Here is a 19926-nt window from a genome sequence, read left to right on the forward strand (position 1 = left end):
CTTTTCTGGAATACAGATTCTGCTACACACGTATTGCTCACTATCCAGTGGGATGTGCATCTAAGAAAGTGGTACAAGAAGTCAAGGAACTAAGCCTAAGGCCAGATTGCTGAAAGGTTTTGTATAACTGACGAGCCTGACCCCTTGGAAACAACAGCTGTGGATGCGTGGCTCTACTGTAATAAATGTACAGGTACACAAACAATTTGAATGCAGAAATAACAACAACAAACAGGGAGAGGTGTAGGAAAATATACTCGGCCCCTAGTGAATTTGCTTGTGTATTAGCTTGAAAACTTTGGGTACACTTGTTGAGAGACCTAACTGCATGCAGCTAAAATATGGAGTGCCGTTGTCACCGACGACTTTTCCAGTAAAGTTGCGGCTAACATCTTCTCAGGTATTCCCGGGTCTTCGCTAAGGCCGTAAGGGTGGATGATATCATGTGCGTCTTCTATTGCTGATGTCGCTACACTCGATGGTGGTGCTGATGTACTGATTGTGGTGGAAGATATTGAGATGCCGTATGTCTCGAACCTTTTCGCTAGGTCTCCGCGGCCATCACGCAAGAGGGTCGGGAGCACCACAACTGCAACGCCACAGATCCAAGGATCGATTCTCGGACAAAACATTCTTCAGATTGCCAAAGGTCCCCAGTGCTTGGCAATACTGGCCTGTACAGCATGAACACACCACACATACGCCCACACACCATGTACCATGTAAACGCCCGTTGCAGGAGAAGCACGCAAATCTGCAAATGAATTGGATGTGCACCCACAGATTTTCTCGTATAGGAACAATAGCTGATCTGAATCTGAATAAAACAGATCAAGACTAGTGCCAGATAACAGTCTAATCCGCACAAGGCAACTGGCGCAGCCATGTGAATCTCGAGCAAAATGGACAAACATGTCCCCAATTATCAGCAAACAGGTGTGCGTTACAGGATTGGCCTGGCAACTTCAAACAGGCACAATCCACTAACGTGGTGCCCCTTCAACTTCAACGGGAACACACCGATACAAACACAGCCCCACAACAGCAAAACGGGAACGCCGTTACAAATATGGTGCCCTGGCAACTTAACGGGAACGCACCAACACAAGCTGGCCTGGCACCTTCAAACAGGCACAACTGACAAAACACGGCATCCGGCAACAGCAAATGGGTAGGTACACCGTTACAAGAACAGTCCATCGCACCAAAATGCTGCTGCCACAACATTATAGCAGCAGCACGCCAGACATGCATACATGGCATTCCCAAAAGCAGATACCTGGAGTCAAATTCATCCATCACACTGTTTGTTAGGGCTGAATTTTCCAGTGACATTAGGAAATCCCGCCTAAGGCTCATGTGATGAGATCTGTACACCAACTCAGGGTATATTCTAGGACGAATTTCCAACCGGTTACGGTACAATGAAGAGTCGGGGGGTCCCCCTCCGGAAATAGTTTTCAAAATACAACCCAAATATGGCACTCGACAGCAATTTAACAGATTTCTTGGTGCTGGAGTGTCGCGCGGAGCTGTTGGACTGTAGCAACGCCGTTGCTACAGCTCGATGACGTGGTTCGACCGTACAAACCGTACAAACTCGTGACCCTAGTACCAGCCCACGCGGCTTCGCTGGAAGTATCCGTCCAGAAAAAAGCGTATGACCATTCACAGCTCCATTCACCCACAGAAAAGTACGGGCGGTTGGAACTGATTTGTAACTTTTCAACCGGTCGCCAACTATTTCAACCGGTCGAAAACCGGTTGGGGCGGTTCTAGAAAGTTCCCTGCAACTATAGTCACAGTATCAATGCACATTAGTAGAGCATAAGAACTCACTTGCGCTCATACCCTGTCACGTAGAGATGCTACTCTACGTGTACTGTTCCGATGTCCATTGGGGTGGTATGCCGGCCACTTGCCAGATGTAGAGCTTTTAAGCCGTACTTTGCCACCGTCTGCTTGCCGTATCACCACCTCACTTGCAACTCTGGATTCCAGGACTGTCGCTCCAACAATGGGCATGGAGCAGGAGCTAACCTGATAACAGTTGAGAGCGTGACAGAGTATCTTATTTAAATAAGGCCGAGTAAGGTGGATCCCTTTGCCTTTGGCAAAAGTGAACACAGGCTTGGTGCTACAGGCATGGGCTGTCATGTACCGGAATAGCCAATACCGGGCATGTTTGGTCGACAGTAGATGGAACTGCGACGGCTCCACCGTATTTGGCCGCGTCTTAGTGACCTTCAGGCGCAACGTGACCAAGTCAGGTGCGAGACTCCCAGCCTCCCACACAAATACTCTTTGGCTGTCAAACGAGTGAATACTAGTAGATGATGCTAAATACTCGCTGGCAAACAATAAGCCATACAAGGCCAGTAGTATACTTACCCACAGCATAGCCTGATCTACAATATGACTGATTGGATCGTTGTAAGTATTGCCGAAAATGGATTAAGTCGTCCACTAAAAGCTCTTTGAAACTCGGAGGTTGAGCCAATATGGCAATAATAAAATTAATGTAGAAAGGAAAAGGACGTATGGATATGAGTGTAGAGTAATTGTCACTATATACTAAATACAGTCAGAAAGTGCAACAACCCGGCACTAAAACATTTGACGACCCGACTCCTGGCTTCAACACATCTCCGTAGTGTTAAGGAGAGACCAAAGAGGGAAAGGTAATACTGGTTTCGTCATCGTCCAGTAACAATCAACATTTCTTGTTCTTGTGGGACTGTAGCTTCAACTACTAGCTTGTGCTCATTTTCGTTGCGCTTACCTTCCCCTCTTTGGTCTCTCCTTTTAACCTTGAACCTTCCAAGTTGGAAGGCTGTTGGTTAGCGCTACGGAGATGTGTTGAAGCTAGGAGTCAGGTCGTCGAATGTCTCAGCACTCTGTCAGTTTTGTGCCTAGTTGTTGCATTTTTTTACTGTAGTAGCTAGTTACAGTGGTGGACAGTTACTCTTAACTCGTATCCATATGTCCTTTTCCTTTCTAATAAAAGCTCTATCCGCAAATATGCCGAGGTGGCTTGCCGTATCTCCCTCTATGCCATGCAACACAACTGTTGAGCGAGCAGCTTTTAGGCCAGCCCCATTGCACAACAGGTAATAGGCTACTAATAGCGTAACGCAGCTAGGTAAACACGAATCGATGAAAGAGGCAGACTTCTTAGAACAAAGAGACTAGTTGTGAAGGACACAACATTTTCAGCAGTCAGCAGTAGGAGAAATTGCTCTTAATTATGCAGCAATACTAGGCTTACACGTTTGTGTCATGCGTTCTGAGACGGAGTCCTTGACTAGCTCGTCACTGGCCGCACTCAGAGCAGCAGTCGTCACTACACATGGGTTGGGAAGCAATGGACAAAATTAACACTTGCCATGCACACATGCACTGCTTAGGGGTCATCGCAAAAGTTTTCTGTCGTCCCTGAAACGAACATCGTTCATTTCGTACTCGGACCCCCTCCCCTCCCTCTGAAACGAACACAGCTTGCTATGCTGGACGACGAAAATCGCATGCATGTACATGTCATATGTACAGTGTCGGTCGACTTGTGATTTTGGCTCGCACCCCCTCCCCCCCAAATGAATCATGTTCGTTTCAGGGACGACAAAAAACTTTTGCGACGACCCCTTACCAGCTAAGTTAATATGTCATACTGTACTGCAGCAAGCAAGGAACTGGCAATACCTGCACCAGGCCTATCTACTGTGACCCATGCCATTGTGAATGAAAAGAGGCAGCATTTGACAGTATGAGCGGTGTGATGAACGGGAATGCATAATACAAGCCAGTCGAGCATTGGTACATGTACTTACGGACGCAAGTTGGCTGCACACCGCTCCACTGGCCGTTGATTTCACAAGTACACACGGCCGAGCCCATAAGGACATAGGGAGACTGCACACAAACGTGGTCGTGTTGCTGAACATCAAGCCGTTCACGGTCATTGAGCCCAGTGCCGGTGGTGACAGGACCTGGCAGTCGGTTTGACCTGCACAAGCACAGAGTGCACAGAGCACAGGCATTCAGTGCATGCATGTTTGGCCTAGGGGTGAAACGAGTGCCAAAATTGAGGACTCGAGTACTCTTTGAAAAAACGAGCGAGTATTCGAGCGAGTACGAGTATTTTACTGACAACATAAAACAATGTACTGCACACACTCTCGTAACACTGAACTTATTACACCTGACACATGTAGTCTTGCATGCAGCCTAGTGCAGGAAATAGTCTGAACTACGTCTTTTGTTGGTAAGTAGGGACAAGTAATAATTTCACACTTGCATGGGTTATCAGTACTGGTCAGAGTAACAGACGTGCTTGATGTACAAGCATACAGTACACTGTGCATAAGATACTTGAGTATTTTGCGAAACGAGTCCTCACTCCTTTCGAATTTTCGAGCAAGCGCTCGAGTATTCGATATACTCGTTTCATCCCTAAAACGTTTGCGTATGTGTGCGTGGCACAGACATTGGTTTTGAATACATTGTAGTACACGCATTGTGTAAAGGAAATTGATGCGAAGACTGCCTCAACATGGCCATGCAAAGTAATAAAATAAATACAGCAGTGAATAGCGGTCAACAGTAGCTCTACATTTTGCTTGTAATAGAAGTCATTAGCGTCAGAGCAAGAAGAGGGACAAGACGAGTCAAGGGACAATCCGGAGGACGCAATATCATACGACCAACTGTTTGTTTCTACCAGCGTTATTGTACCGTCGACACAGCTCTGGGCGAATGCCGCGGGGCCTCCCAGCGTGTCAACGGCAGTGGGTGATGGGCAGATAACAAGGTAGCTTGCGGACAACATCGGTGGCATGAAGCCTAGTGACTGCCAAGCGTCTTGGCGCGACGGGCGAGCAGTACAGTGTCATGCCCCAGGGGCTGCTGTGGCTGTCGACGTCGGCGGGTCTTGAGGTGCGTTCGCAGGCCTTCATGGCGCTCGGACAACTGCAATACTAGTACACAGACTCTCACTACTAGCTACATAGTACTCTGATTCTGGCACGTTATTTCTGCATTGAATAGTGATTGATTTTCCGCGCCGAATATCCGACGCTGCATGCATGTCCAATGCGCGTCAACAGTACTTCACACTTTCCTTTTCCCGCGTTATCACCTCAGCTATGCCAGTTTTGTATGTGGAAACCCCCTATATAATAGCAGTTTGGTCTATATGTTGGACTCAGTAGAGCGTCCGGCCCCTATATGATGTCCAACCCCTATATAGAGTCCATTGGTCCAAAATCCACTGTACAGAGTCCAAACTTGGAATCAACTGTGAGCTCAAAGTTTAGATGGACATCACTCCCTGTATAGAGTCCAGCCAATTGTCTTCACCCCTATATAGAGTCCATTGGTCCAAAATTAACTGTACGGAGTCCAAACTTTGAAATCAACTATAAAGATTAAAGAGTCTTATGTGGACAACACTCCCTGTATAAAGTCCAGCCAATTAGGCATCCCCTATCGAGTTCGAAATTAGACATAGGATCTGCTGTAAGCAGTGAATATTAACCAGAAAACGGCCTCCCCCTTTAATCCTTTGCATCATTCACTTCTCAAGGTAAAAAATATGTATTGAGGCGCCACTGCAGCCACTTCATTACATGAAAAACCCTACAAACACCATCCTCAAATCAAGTGGTCTCTTCGCAGACGCTGTAAATTACAATATCTCAATCATGTAGTGTTGCCAAATAATTGTGCACGCACACACACACATGCACACACCCACACAACGCCAAGAAAATACCTAGAAAAAAACAAGAATCGAAAGAGAATAATGGAGAGCCCGGGATTAATTATTTGTTTTCAAATTATTGCGCGCACACACACACACAAACTTGTACAACGCCAAGAAAACACCAAAAAAAGAGTAGAGACACAATACACGCGCAACTCCAACAGCCATGCAAACGTCCACGCATTTACAAGTAAAGTCAAGAGGGATAACAAATAATTATACGAAACGAATGCATACGTGGGCGGATGCACGCACGTTTACATACATGTAGTAGTGTAAGAGATTAACATAGTGCAGTAGTCGGCATAATACTAGCACATGCTGAGAGTGCAATAGCAAGCTTCGCCATTGCTCATGGCCATGCAAATGTTCAGCAGAACTCAGTTCCGCAAGCTTCTGAAAATCAGCACACCTGGAACAAATAGATAGCACAAGGATACGCTTATTACCGTAATGATGCATGGGAGCACACAACTACCAAGTTCTCAACGAATGTGATGCTCAATGAAAATCAATCCACTCAAAGACCTGTGAACAGGTGACGGTGGGGACAATAATCTATTAGTAATACGAGGAATAAGATCGTTTGTGCACACTCAAGACGCACAGACACACCACCATACATGTAGTGTACACAGTGTTTCACTTCACTGCAACTAAATTGAAATGAGATGATTTGAACAATCTGTACAGCGTTGCCGTCAGTCAGTCTTCCCCAAGATGGAAATGCAATGATTTGTTGTCACGAGGCAGTTTCACTGACACAATGTCATGTTCGTGACATCAAAACGGTTACTTCAGGGAATACGAGTATTAGCTTGAGAAGCTTTTTCTTGTCATTGGCATACACGCAATCCTCCTACTACTACTAGTACACTGGCACTGCGTTTGTGGATCCCATTGTATTTGACATCATACTAGAGGAAGAGTGTCGTGGAGTTTCACATAATTATCACAGGGATAAAAATACATTTCTCATGAAATAATTATTATAATTGATGATAGCTAGACGATCGTATACGATTGATGCAAAGTCCTTGCAGTCCTTGAGGACTATTACGAAGTGGTTGATTACTTTTAGGGCATTCATTCAAGCAACATCAAACAAACGCGATACGCTCCTTGAAAATGGAAAAAAATTCAAGCATAACGACAGAACAGCAGACCAATCGAAACGAGTAAAAGCTTCCTTACCTCAGTCATCGTCCTGCCATGTAGTTGGACAGCCTTTTGACACGGTGGTACAGGCAGCTCTTGTCCAGTCAAACAAGGGTATCCTTGTGGCGTCGAACGAAAGAGAGTGTCAGTGTATCTGACTCGTCAGATTGGAACTGTGCTGAACTTTTCTCTTTCTCCGCTTTCTGCTTTCATCCCTCGCTCTGATGAAACCGTTCAAACGTCTTCAGACTGGCAGCAATGGCCAGCCAAACAGGGGATCCTTGTGGCGTCGATCGAAAGAGAGTGTCAGTGTACCTGACTCGTCAGATTTGAACTGTGCTGAACTTTTCTCGTTCTGCAATTTCTGCTTTCATCCCGCGCACTGATGAAACGTCTTCAGAGAACCACAAGACGCTTTCCAGATTTGATTTTGAACGTCTCCTTATCCTCCTTGGTTACCTCGTGACAGATTACTGTCAGCAACTTCACAGCAGAACTGGCAGCCATGGCTGAAGTGAAGAAAGGAATGCGCTGCCACCAGGCAAGCAAAACTGAAAATGTGTTTGTTCTTTTTCGGGCACAAGACACAGTCACAGGACGGCGTGACTGGATAAACTGGACTCCTGGACTGTGAATAGGGGACTGGTAGAAAAAGTGTACTCCTTATAGGGGATTGCGCGGCAGGTTGAAGCTGATCAAAACTGAGTGGACTCGTGGACTCTGTATAGTGGATTTTGGACCAATGGACTCTATATAGGGTGCTGGACATCATATAGTGCATGGACTCTATACTGAGTCCTACATATATTTTTAATCATTCAATATTGTCGCGAACCATGGACATACCCTTTACATAAACCACTCGAAGCAGACCATATTTTCCTTAGTGCCCAATTTTCTTGTGAATCAAGACTGAAGAATATTTACAAGGGGAGAGCGATAATATAGGTGAGTCGGAGTGTATGCCTGTAGCAGTAGTGTGCCGTGAAAGTGTCTTGCGTACAGCGTCAGCAGAAATATACAAGCGATAAATATACAAACGCATCGAAATTAGCTCCCAAGGAGTAGCGAAGAATCAAAGAGAAGCAAGAAGAGCACCAAGTTGTGGAACTAAAACAGCTCCACGTGCATGTAGCTGAAAAGGTGACACATAAAGATACGCACGGTGCAACGAGTCCAACTGTGAGCATGAAAATGGATAGTGAAGGCCATCAAAGATGCCGATAGTCGTACACACAGTCCGTGTTGGATGTCGGTGCGTGTGCAAGCCAAGGTGCATGGGTTCAAACTGAATCAAAGGGTGCCCGGAACGGAAACATTAGAAATGCAACGAATTGCAAGGTGAGAAAAGGGTGCCCAGAATTGAACCTTAGAAATGCAACGAAATGCAAAGTGAAAAAGGGGTGTCACAAAGGGATGCGAGTGATTGAACGTACAAATCATGCACTGAACAAGGATACATGTATACGTAGCTGTGAATTCTTGGTTATATACATGCATTGTGCTCGTGACTACGAATAAATCCGATCGCATTCGCGACACTCCCGCCCGCTGAAAGTGACTACCATAGTTATGAAATAGCATACGCGTGAGTGAACAAATACAAACCGTGAATGAAGTGTCGACAGGGAAATTTGAGTGTAAGCAGTTATTTGTAATCAGACTGAATTCGTAATTATCATGGTTTGCATTTCATCGAGCCTTCGTTTGATTTAAAACTCAATAGGTCCAACGTAATCTATGCCTGTGAACTCATACAGTAGCAACTCCATTATTCTTTCCTTGGGCAAAAGCCGGAGGGGGTTTCGGAAGTTGAAACGGGCCACCATCGTGCTGTTTACATGACAAACAGTGTTGTGGTTGTGTAAATTGTATCCATTTCGATTCCGCTCGTTGGTATTCGTCACGTGAGATGGTATTGCCAACCGATTTTTTTTGGATTTTATCAATAAATTCCTGTACGTACGCTGTGACTCTGACTAGTTTCCCGAAAGACGTGAATTGTTCCGGGTCCATGCCTGCTGGTGATCCGTCAGGACCCTCCCCCTGCACGAGAATAGCAGTGACAGGAGTATCCTCCATTGGATCGTGGCTTGTCGTTGGCAACGTAGTGAGTACATGTACTGCATCATCCGTAATTCCATGATACTCCGTACTTCCTGATGGTAAATACCCGAACGTTGATTTTACCATGTACATGCCATTCTGCAGTGCAATACTGCTGTCCATTATGAATCTGTGATAGTAGTCTACACCAATCAGTATGTCCACGTCACACTTCTCTGGTTCCTGTACAGGTGGTTCCGCAAGAGGCATGTCATGCAACTTCATATCATTTGGAAGCGGGAATCGTTGAATTGGGTGACACAGGATTGATGTGACATTTGCGCAGACCTCCGTGCAAGATTTGTCTGGTTGTTCAATTCGTAGATTGACTCTTGGCATGGTTTCGATTTTCCGTTTTTCGTTACCAAAGCTTGACACTGAGATTGTGTCCTCGCCAATCTTGTTACATTGCAGTTTGTGGCATAGGGATTCAGTGATAAAGGATCTAGTTGCTCCGGTGTCGAATAAAATCCGAGCATGGCATTCCTTGGTCCCACTTTCATTTGATACTTCTGTAGCTGCAGTTTGTAAAACCGTTTTCTTGTGATCTGAGATTGCCACTCCCATTGTTGTTTGAATTGGGGATGACACATTCCCTGTGCCAAATTTCTCTGGACAGATACTGCAATAGTGCGTTGCGCGTTTGCAGTAGTAGCATGGTTTACTGCGCTCACATGCCCTTGCACTGTGTCCAGATTTCAGGCAAATGAAGCACCGTCCATTCAATTGATCTTTTCTGGTTTCTGCATCTGTGTACCTGGTACACTCATCAGCGAAATGCGATTGTCCGCAGTAGATGCATTTACGTTCCATTTTTATCGTGTTTGCTGCCATTGAGTGAGCTACGTGTGTCGTTGGGTTGTATGTTCGATCCCTTTGTCGTTCGTTTCCGCCGGTAGTTGCAGCTTCCGCTGCTTCCATTGCATCTACGTAGTGGTTCATTGCCTCACGTAGACTTCGCACTGTCCATTTCGTGGTAGTGCCTTTCTTTAACTCTAATTGGGACATAACCGATTTCGGTAATTTGGAGGTAATCAGTGGAATGAATAGTGCCTGTGACATGTCCTCATGTAGCGCACCTAGACTTCTGATGTTTGCCTCGACGTCATTCAAGAATTTCCGCAATGATTCAGGTCGGCTAGACGGTTTCTCCAAATCGACTAATGCCAAGTACCGAGCATTGATTACAACATGGTCTTTCCCAAACCGATCCATTAGCAAATCCCATGCAACCTTGTAATTTGAATTTGACAGGGCCAAACCAGAGATACATTCCAGCGCTTTTCCTTTCACGTGTGTTTTCAGGTAAGATAGCTTCTCCACATCAGACAAAGATTTATTTGCGTGAACAGTGGCAGTAAACATATCTTGAAATTCCTTAAATTTCATTACATCACCATCAAAAGTGAACAATTCCAGTTTAGGCAATTTGACCGTGTTACCAGTTTTATTGCTAGCATTACTCTGAGAATTCGTCAAATTTGTCATGATGCTCTGATTGCTTTGATTCATTGATACCATTTCCGACAGCAGTCTGTCGAGTTTGTCGTCATCCATTATAGTTGCTGTAGTTCCTGCCGCCATTGCCGTGGCTGCAGGTTGCGGATCCTTTTTTTGACATTCCATTTGTAAGAATTTTAGTGACACCAAATTAATGTTAGTTACACGTATAAATTCATCCATTAGTTCGATCCATTCCGTTTGATTTTCCTTGAATTCCTGGTCGTCAGACCCTTTTATTTCGTACCTGTTAATTAAATCAGTATACTTTTCCAGCGATATTTCGAGTGCCTCGAGATGCGAGTCCAATTGGAAATTGTGTTGACATAGCTCTCTGACTGCTGCTGGATCCGATTCAATGTCCGTTGAGATTGCCGAGAGGAAACTACCCGTTGTCGTTTCCATATCTTTGATTGTCTTGTGGTGACGAGCAGCCTTTTGGCGCTTGCCCCTCACCGCCGCTTGGTTTTCCATGGTTCGTCGGTCGTTCAAATTCCTGTACTAGGAGAGTCGCCGCTCGACTCTCCCGGGTTTCGGCACCAAAATGTCGCGAACCATGGACATACCCTTTACATAAACCACTCGAAGCAGACCATATTTTCCTTAGTGCCCAATTTTCTTGTGAATCAAGACTGAAGAATATTTACAAGGGGAGAGCGATAATATAGGTGAGTCGGAGTGTATGCCTGTAGCAGTAGTGTGCCGTGAAAGTGTCTTGCGTACAGCGTCAGCAGAAATATACAAGCGATAAATATACAAACGCATCGAAATTAGCTCCCAAGGAGTAGCGAAGAATCAAAGAGAAGCAAGAAGAGCACCAAGTTGTGGAACTAAAACAGCTCCACGTGCATGTAGCTGAAAAGGTGACACATAAAGATACGCACGGTGCAACGAGTCCAACTGTGAGCATGAAAATGGATAGTGAAGGCCATCAAAGATGCCGATAGTCGTACACACAGTCCGTGTTGGATGTCGGTGCGTGTGCAAGCCAAGGTGCATGGGTTCAAACTGAATCAAAGGGTGCCCGGAACGGAAACATTAGAAATGCAACGAATTGCAAGGTGAGAAAAGGGTGCCCAGAATTGAACCTTAGAAATGCAACGAAATGCAAAGTGAAAAAGGGGTGTCACAAAGGGATGCGAGTGATTGAACGTACAAATCATGCACTGAACAAGGATACATGTATACGTAGCTGTGAATTCTTGGTTATATACATGCATTGTGCTCGTGACTACGAATAAATCCGATCGCATTCGCGACAAATATCTACCTTCACTGATGAGCTATGTATTAGCGAAACAGCTGTCTGAAGGAGTTTATCAATATCGTCTACGGAAGTGTCCTCGCAATGATGATGGTTGTGTGCAGGAGGGTCTAGTCGGCTAAAGAGCGCAGTGTGGTGGTGGAGGTGACTCAACATTTTCTTCAATGGCCGAGAGCTCTGTCGCACCCTGTAATAATAATAGAAGTCATGGTACTACTATCAGTGCTGCTGCTGGTGCTTACCTGGAGCTGGTGTGACCTTGCCTGGGCAGTACTGTGCATCAGAGCCATCAGCACAGTCGTACCAAACACCGTCGCAGCGCTGTGATGGCAGGATACAGCCACAGGCTGGAACGCAGGCAGGGCAGGTAGCCAGACTGGCACTGCAGTTGAATGGCTGGATACACGTACCCATACACACAACACACAAAGCAGTCAAGAGATGAAGAAAGTGTCTGCTCGGCACATCTTTTGTACAGTCAAGAGATATTAGCATATTTGGAGGAGGTGGTAGCCTAAAACAGGCTCGACAAAAGTTACCGGCTTATGCCAACAACTCAGTGTTCTGGTAGAGGAGACGGTTCGATACCGGAACGCCTTGACAGCCAAATTTGTATAGACCCAAACCGATCATCAGCGTTGATTTTTCACTCGAAATATGTTTGTGGAAGGAAACTGGCATGTTGAAGTTTGCTCTGGGGCCAGAGTCAATCGAACTGAGCCACTCCTTTGTGTTGACCCATTGCCTCCAAGTTGCCCAATTTTTCGCTTCAAAAAAGTTCAAATCAGAGGTGGCTCCAAACCGGACACGTTTTAGAGTGCACGTCAAATTCACTTTGGGTCTGAAATTAGCTAATTGCTATCGCTCCACGACAGCCAGTACAGAGTAACAATAAGCCTTGTGTGTGCTTCCATTAGTTTTGATTGGTATGCGGTGCTTTATTGGCAAGAGGCGAGCCGCTGTTTACCTGCGACAAGAAGTTGATTTTTCGAAAGTCGTAAAACTCAAGTCGCAGTGCGAAGCAACACGTCAAAAACTCACCTGCTTGGTATGGCGCGTCTGGTCATCGCAGAGCCATGAAATTTTGGCTCGGAGTATAACACATCGTAGTCTCACTGTGACATATGTTTTCTAATCAAAATACCAAGAGAGAAAGTGAATATGAGTCCGTTCCGGTTTGCAACCTGTGTCCTATTTGAAACCGTCGCCTCTACCCGGTGAAACACCCTAACCATACACCTACAAGTATAACATATATCCTAAGGACTCAGGCTGAGATGCCCGACTGGTCCTGGGTCCTGTGATAAGCACGATCATCATTTGTGATGATGAAAAGTGACAGGTAACACCCAGACTATTACATGCTCTGTAAATAGGAAAGATCAACGCCACCAGAATCTGCCTTCCTACAAGCCTGAAGCTTCTCTACACAAGAGGGATATATCGGCTCTCTTGAAATTCAACTTACGATTACATGAGGCAGCTGCCCCACTCCAGGAACCGTCAATCTGGCAGATGCGCACAATGCTTCCCTGCAGGTTGTATCCGGAATTTCAGCCGAAGACGACGCTGCCTCCAGCAGAATAGTTTGTGCCCTGGGAGTAGCCGTTGGTCGGTTTAGCTAGCGGTGTGCACACACCGGCTGTACACGTCACAGGCACGTACACACACAGGCACGTACACACACAGGCACACACACACACACACACAGGCACACACACACACACACACACACACACACACACACACACACACACACACCTTGACCTTGATACACAAGGATTCTTCATTATTTGCCACGTTTGAGCTGAGCTGCGATCATCGCGCTTTGTTGCAGTGTGCTAAAAAAACAAGAACAAAAAAAACGGCCAAAAAAGTGGGGCGGCTGAGGCCGCCCCAGCCACCCCAGCTGTGCCGGCCTTGCATGCCTGGTGTACGGTCTGAAAGATGAAAGATGGAGCTCTTGTATACACGGGCCCGGAAAGTCTGCTTCGCCTGCTCGGCAGCAGCTTCGTAGTGGTGGTCAAGGGTCGAAGACCGACGGATACGGATCAACTCCCCAGTGATCACACCTTTACCCATACTACGGGGGTGGTTACTACCGGCAAGCAGATACAGGAAACGATTGGTGACCTTGAAATGAGGCTTCACCGCCATGTATCCCTTACTACGGAAAACTGTGGTGTCCAGGAAATCAATGCCATCATGTGCCAGTTCATGCGCAAACTCGAGGGCCGAACACTTATTAATCCTGTCTAAAGCGCGCTGAACTTGACCTTCGCAACCATGCAATGAAACAAAAATGTCACTGATAAAGCGTCTATAAACCTGAACCTCTAAACCCTCCCCCTCTAAGATCGGCAAAATGTACCGATTCTCCAAATACAGCATAACAATGTCGGCATAGACCACTGCTGCAGGCGAACCCATGGCAGTCCCTTGGATCTGCGGAAACAAATCGTTATCTTACACGAACCCGTTAGTCTTCCGAATGACTGACATCAAGGAAGTCACTGCTCTTGTTAACCGTGTACGAAGGGCCGGGGGCATCCACCTTGTATACCTGTGTGTGATATACCACGACAATGCCACGTGACCGAGCTCGTTGGGGATGCTGGTGTAAAGGCTGGTCACATCTATACTAAAAATAAATGATCGTCCCGCACAGGCAAACCTTCTACCAAGTTGATGAAATCCGTAGTTCAGGCCAGAACAGTACTTTCCTCACGTACATACAGGTTCAGTAGAAAGTCAATGAACTTAGTGGGATAGTAGCCAGGACTATTCAGACTAACAATATGCCTAACCTTCAGGGCACAGGGCTTATGTGTTTTGATAAGTCTCCTGAAAACGGGCATACGCCCCCGGTGCGACTAAGAACAGTGACATATAAAATGGTCATACGATGCCCGATGCGATGCCTAGTCATGGTGAGTAAACAATTGACTCGGGTCGCAAACACGAAGTCTCAACACAGCCTTGAGCCTGTTGGTTGCCATCGGCAGTCTAGCCACATGTTCATCTAGCCCCTCAGGAAAAAAAACAGTCATTTATAATGTTGGGCATTGTGATGCTGGGCACGACCTATATCATCATAGTGAGATCCGTCCAGGACTACTATCACAATAGACTGCCTTTGAATATGCCCGAGTCTGATCGCGTTCTAATTCCCAAACTATGTGCTGCATGTGTACACTCCGCCTATGGTTAGTCTACTCCAGAGCAACGCCTGGAGAGGTTCATTGGGGGCATGATGTCCCCCCACCCCATCCCCCTTGCCCCCTGCACCTGAAGTACCGGTATTGCCCCTCCCCCCCCCCCCCCAAATAAAGTACAGGACACAGATGGAGCACTGGGGAGCACGTAGCAGTAGGCAAGTTGACGATGCCAGTGCAGACATTTTGTCCGTCGGTCTATGTAACGATAACGACGCGACAAACTGGTGCCAAAACCCGGGATGAGCAAAGGCAAGAACAAGAAAGGTGCTGTAACACCGTCGAAACCGGTTGGAGAGAACGAATCTCCACTGGAAAGTTACAAAGAAGAAGATGACGAACCGTCTCAGGCGATGTCAACACCAGCGGCATCGTCGTTCGTCGCTGCACGCAAGTCGAGGGAAGCTCACATTTACGCGGGCGTCTTGGAACAAGACTTGCAAGCAAGTCTCCAGTATGACGACTGGCGCAAGATGTCTGATGACGACGATCTGGAGACGACAATGGAAGAGTTAAGTATATTTGTTGATAAATTTAATGACTCTGTTATTGTCTTTGAGGGGGTGTGTGATACTCTTGTAGAAACTTCGGGCTCACCCCTGTTATCTCCGGAGGTTGACTTAGACAAATTGCTTCTGTTAGGTGTAGATTGTAACCGTCGCATCAGCTTCCTCAGATCCGTTCTAAAGCAGTTGCACATCCGTCACAGAAGAAACACGGCAGTCGTGACGCAACCCACTACACACACTAACCACGCTGTCTCACCTGAGGTCAAACTCCCCAAGCTGGACCTGCCCAAGTTCGATGGTTCTGTTTTGAAATCTCAAGAGTTTTTTGATGTGTTTGTTGCGACTGTCCATGACAACGCACGCATTTCTGATGTTCAGAAATTAAGTTATTTGAGAGAGTGTCTGGTGGGGTCGGCTAAAGAAGCTGTGGCAGGATATCAGATCACAGACGCCAATTATCGGGTAGTGTGGGGTGTGCTAAAGGAACGCTATGGATCCAAACAGAAATCCATACACGCACACTACACTGCTTTGATGAATCTGCCACCTGCGTCTAACAAGACCCACTCACTGCGCAGCTTGCATGACAAACTCGAAGAACATCTGCGCAGTCTCGCAGCACTTGGCCAAGACGTTGGTCAAGACATCTTCGTCTCACTCATTCTAAACAAGCTCCCTCAGCACACCGTGCTGCAGCTTGAACTGCGAAAACCAACTCAGTGGAAAGTCAGTTCACTGCGACAGGCATTCAGTGAATATGTTAAGGCCAAGGAAGTCGCCGAAGAACAGGGCGCAGTGCATTCAGAGTCCGACCGTGCTCAGACTAGCTCGCAAACCAGGCCTAAACCCAGCCAGAATTCCCACCGATCCGGAGCAACACTGCTGAACGACCGCCAACCCAAGTGTCATTTTTGTAAAGAATCTCACTTCTCGGACGAATGTTTGAAGTATCGTACCGTTGAACAGAGAAAGGAACGTGTCAAGGATCAATGCTTTCGCTGTTTTCGCAAGGAACATTCTGCTCGGGATTGTACTATCACTCGCAAGTGTTACTATTGTTCCGGACCACATCACCGCAGCTTATGTGTCACCAAGTTCGGTCAGGCAACCTCTGCGCTCAACGTCCATGCGGAACCGTTCTCACCCGACACTGCGCTCATCTCGCCTGAGGGCAATGTCAACCTGCAAACAGCGCTGACAGAAGCTAGACACAACTCCTTTGTGAAGCCAGCCCGCCTCCTTTTCGACACGGGTGCATCTCGGTCGTATATCACTGCAGATCTTCGCTCTGCTCTTGATCTTCCTACAGTCGCCACTGAGTCCATGTCCACAGCCACTTTTGGCGCGTGTAGTCGTAAACATCAAACGCTTGACGTCGTCGAAGTCGAGGTTCGGCTGTCCAACGGCTCCCTGAAGAAATTACCCGTGAGCGTCGTTCCAGTCATCTCTAGCCCTATAGCGAAGTACCCCGTCGACGCCACAGGTCACCCTGCTCTGCGTCATCTTCCTCTTGCGGAACCCCTATCCAGTAACCAGGAGTGGGTCACAGTAGACCTTCTTATTGGCAGTGACTATTATTTTGACTTTATTCTATCCGAACGCCTCAACTTCCCAGATGGTCTCATCTTACTGCAATCGACACTGGGCTATGTGTGTACCGGGAAAGCTTCGAGTAACGACCCTAAGGACGCGACATGCTTCTTCTCCTCGAGCGAAACGTCCACCATCGTTCCTGACGCTAATCTTCACCAATTCTGGGCAGCCGATGAGATACAGGAACCAGACGATTGTCGTGATGATGATGCCCGAGCACACCAAGCATTCAAGGATTCGGTGCAATTTGAAGACAACAGATATGTTGTCAAGTGGCCATGGAGAGACTGTGCGCCGCCTCTGCCCGACAACTATGGTTTAGCCTTCGGTCGACTGCAGTCCCTTTACAAGCGACTCTCCACAGATCACCGCCAGCTAGAGAAGTATCATGAAGTCATTGAGCAACAGGCCCAGTCTGGAGTCATCGAAGAAGCACCTAGGTACTCAGACTCTAAGCTCCACTACCTGCCACATCACGGTGTGTTCAAAACAACCAGCACGACTACCAAGTTAAGATTGGTGTATGATGCATCAGCCAAGTCTGCACACGATGCTCCCAGCCTCAATGACTGCCTACACAGAGGACCAGTCCTCCTTCCTGACCTCACAGGAGTCTTGCTTCGCTTCCGAACATTTCCTATCGGCATCATCAGCGATGTGGAGAAGGCCTTCTTACAAGTCAGTCTCGCGGAAGAAGACAGGGACGTGACTCGTTTCCTCTGGGTACGCGACATCCATTCTCCTGTCAGCGGCCAGAATCTAGTCACTTATCGTTTCACTAGAGTTCCCTTCGGTGTAGTCTCAAGTCCTTTCCTTCTTGCGGCTACACTCCAACACCATCTAACGCGTATAGAGTCTCCTCAAGCTCACCACATTCTTGCCAACACATATGTTGACAACGTAGTAGGCGGCGTGTCTGATGTTGCTGCTGGCCAGCAGTACTATACCACAGCGAAATCCAATTTTGCCCGAGCCTCCATGAACTTACGCGAATGGAGCACCAACTCGGAAGAACTTAAGGACCTTTTACCGGAAGGCGACAGAGCAGACAGTGTACTTCAGCAGGTGTTGGGGACCACATGGGACACCAGCCATGACACTTTGAATATCTCCGACACACAGATGTCCCAACGGCTCGTCCGTTCGAAACGCGAGCTACTACAAGCCCTTGCGCACTTCTATGATCCTCTAGGCATCCACGCGCCTGTAGTCGTCAAAGCGAAGCTGATCCTTCAAGAAGTCTGGAGACTCAACTTGGATTGGGATGATCCACTCCCAAACTCTATACATGACGCCTGGTCTACTGTGGCTACAGAAATGGATGTCGCGTCCACATTTACAGTTCCCCGGTACTGCTCGCTGCCGTCTGCAGAAACACACAGCCTTCACATATTCTGCGATGCGTCCCAGTCTGCATACGCTGCTGCAGCATACTTAAAAACCAGCGCTGAAGGGCGCGATGTATCTCACCTCATCTTCAGCAAATCCAAAGTCGCCCCCATCAAACGACCAGAGACACTGACCATACCAAGAATGGAACTTATGGCAGCAGCACTCGGCGCTAAAGTCGCAAGACACCTGACAAAGCAGCTAGATCTAAAGTTCGAACGGGTCTGCCTGTGGCTTGACTCAACGTGTGTCCTGGGCTGGGTTCGAAGTACCAAGAAACTCCCCAGCTTCGTACAGAACCGTGTCAAGTATATCAACGAGTCAGGTGTTGAGTGCAAGTATGTACCTACCTTCGAGAATCCAGCCGACTTGCCTTCCCGTGGCAGTACCATACATCTCTCTGAGGAGTCGTTGTGGTGGCATGGTCCTAACTGGCTTATTGATCCCTCTATCTCCGAACCAGAGTTCCCAGGTACATTCGCTCCTGCATCTCATGTACAGGGGGAGGGTCCTTCGGAATTCGGTCCTGCTAGTGAGACTTCTTGCGACCGCTCAAAAAAAAAGGTTGCAGAAGACTCGGCCCTCTGTTCGACTTCGGTTCCCGGTGATGTCAGTGAGGCTTCTTGCGACCGCTCAAAAAAAAAGGTTGCAGATCCTGCTCTCCGTTCAAAAAAAAAGGAGACACAGACGGAGCCCTCGTCCCCCGTTCAAAAAAACAGGGGCAGCGAGAGCACACCCACTTCCCGCTCAAAAAAAAAGGGATGTGAACCCCCGTTTGGCATTGACATCACTAGATTTTCGTCGTTGAGCAAACTGATTCGAGTTACCGCATGGGCAAGTCGTTTCGTCGAAAAATGCCGCAAGCAAGAGAGATGTCACAGTACACCCTGGCTCTCCTCTGAAGAGCTCCGCAAAGCTCACGTGACGTGGTTGAAGTTTGACCAACGCCAGCAGTACGCTCAGACTTACTCGGATCTACAAGATGGAAAATCTAATCAACTTATTGTCTCTCTCCGTCTCTACACTCATGAAGGAATCATCAGATCTGCTGGGCGCCTACAGTTTGCAGACGTTCCTGAGTCGGCACGTTCGCCTATCCTCCTGTCCAGCAGTTCTCACCTGACCACACTAATAATCAGTGAGACTCACCACAGTCTGATGCATGCGGGTGGTACCCACACATTGGCATCCTTGAGAAACCAGTACTGGATCCCTCAAGGCCGACGCTCCATCAAATCTGTTCTGAAGAAGTGTGTGGTGTGCAGACGTCTGCAAGGTGGACCGTATCATCAGCCACAGATGCCCCAGCTACCATCACAGCGAGTAACAGCAGCTGACGCGTTTACATTCACCGGACTCGACTATTTCGGGCCAATCTATGTGCGCAACCCAGACAGCGAAGTATCTAAGACATGGGTATGCCTATTCACT

The 19926-nt window shown here is 47.3% G+C and overlaps 2 protein-coding genes and 1 long non-coding RNA gene across 7 annotated transcripts in view; 1 reads left to right on the forward strand and 2 right to left on the reverse strand.

Annotated features, from left to right (window-relative positions):
• LOC135826992 (uncharacterized) overlaps nt 1–19926 on the reverse strand; it is a 24343-nt gene continuing 4417 nt past the window's right edge. The window contains exons 3-8 of one of the 5 annotated variants that reach the window (XR_010555359.1): nt 13258–13431; nt 12032–12185; nt 3828–4003; nt 3269–3343; nt 1840–2040; nt 1–674 (exon numbers count right to left, since the gene is read on the reverse strand). Coding sequence is in view for 2 of the 5 variants with exons in the window: in XM_065339511.1 (XP_065195583.1) it covers nt 1846–2040; nt 12032–12185 (349 nt within the window). In the remaining 3 variants the exon portion in view is untranslated. The remainder of the gene's footprint in view (nt 675–1839; nt 2041–3268; nt 3344–3827; nt 4004–12031; nt 12186–13257; nt 13432–19926) is intronic. The other 4 variants (XR_010555358.1, XR_010555357.1, XM_065339511.1 and 1 more) reach the window with 4 other exon arrangements.
• Nucleotides 5655–7721, reverse strand: LOC135826994 (uncharacterized). The gene is made up of 2 exons (XR_010555363.1): nt 6956–7721; nt 5655–6173 (listed from the first exon to the last, which is right to left on the reverse strand). It is a non-coding gene; the product is annotated as an uncharacterized LOC135826994 (long non-coding RNA).
• The window catches only part of LOC135826991 (uncharacterized), a 6415-nt gene continuing 1623 nt past the window's right edge, over nt 15135–19926 (forward strand). Inside the window, exons 1-2 of the mRNA XM_065339510.1 lie at nt 15135–19059; nt 19255–19926. The exon at nt 19255–19926 is cut by the window's right edge and continues 1623 nt beyond it. Coding sequence (XP_065195582.1) covers nt 15247–19059; nt 19255–19926 — 4485 coding nt within the window. The 5' untranslated portion in view covers nt 15135–15246. The remainder of the gene's footprint in view (nt 19060–19254) is intronic.

This window comes from Sycon ciliatum, chromosome 11, assembly GCF_964019385.1.
Source record: "Sycon ciliatum chromosome 11, ocSycCili1.1, whole genome shotgun sequence".
NCBI classification, from domain to species: domain Eukaryota; kingdom Metazoa; phylum Porifera; class Calcarea; order Leucosolenida; family Sycettidae; genus Sycon; species Sycon ciliatum.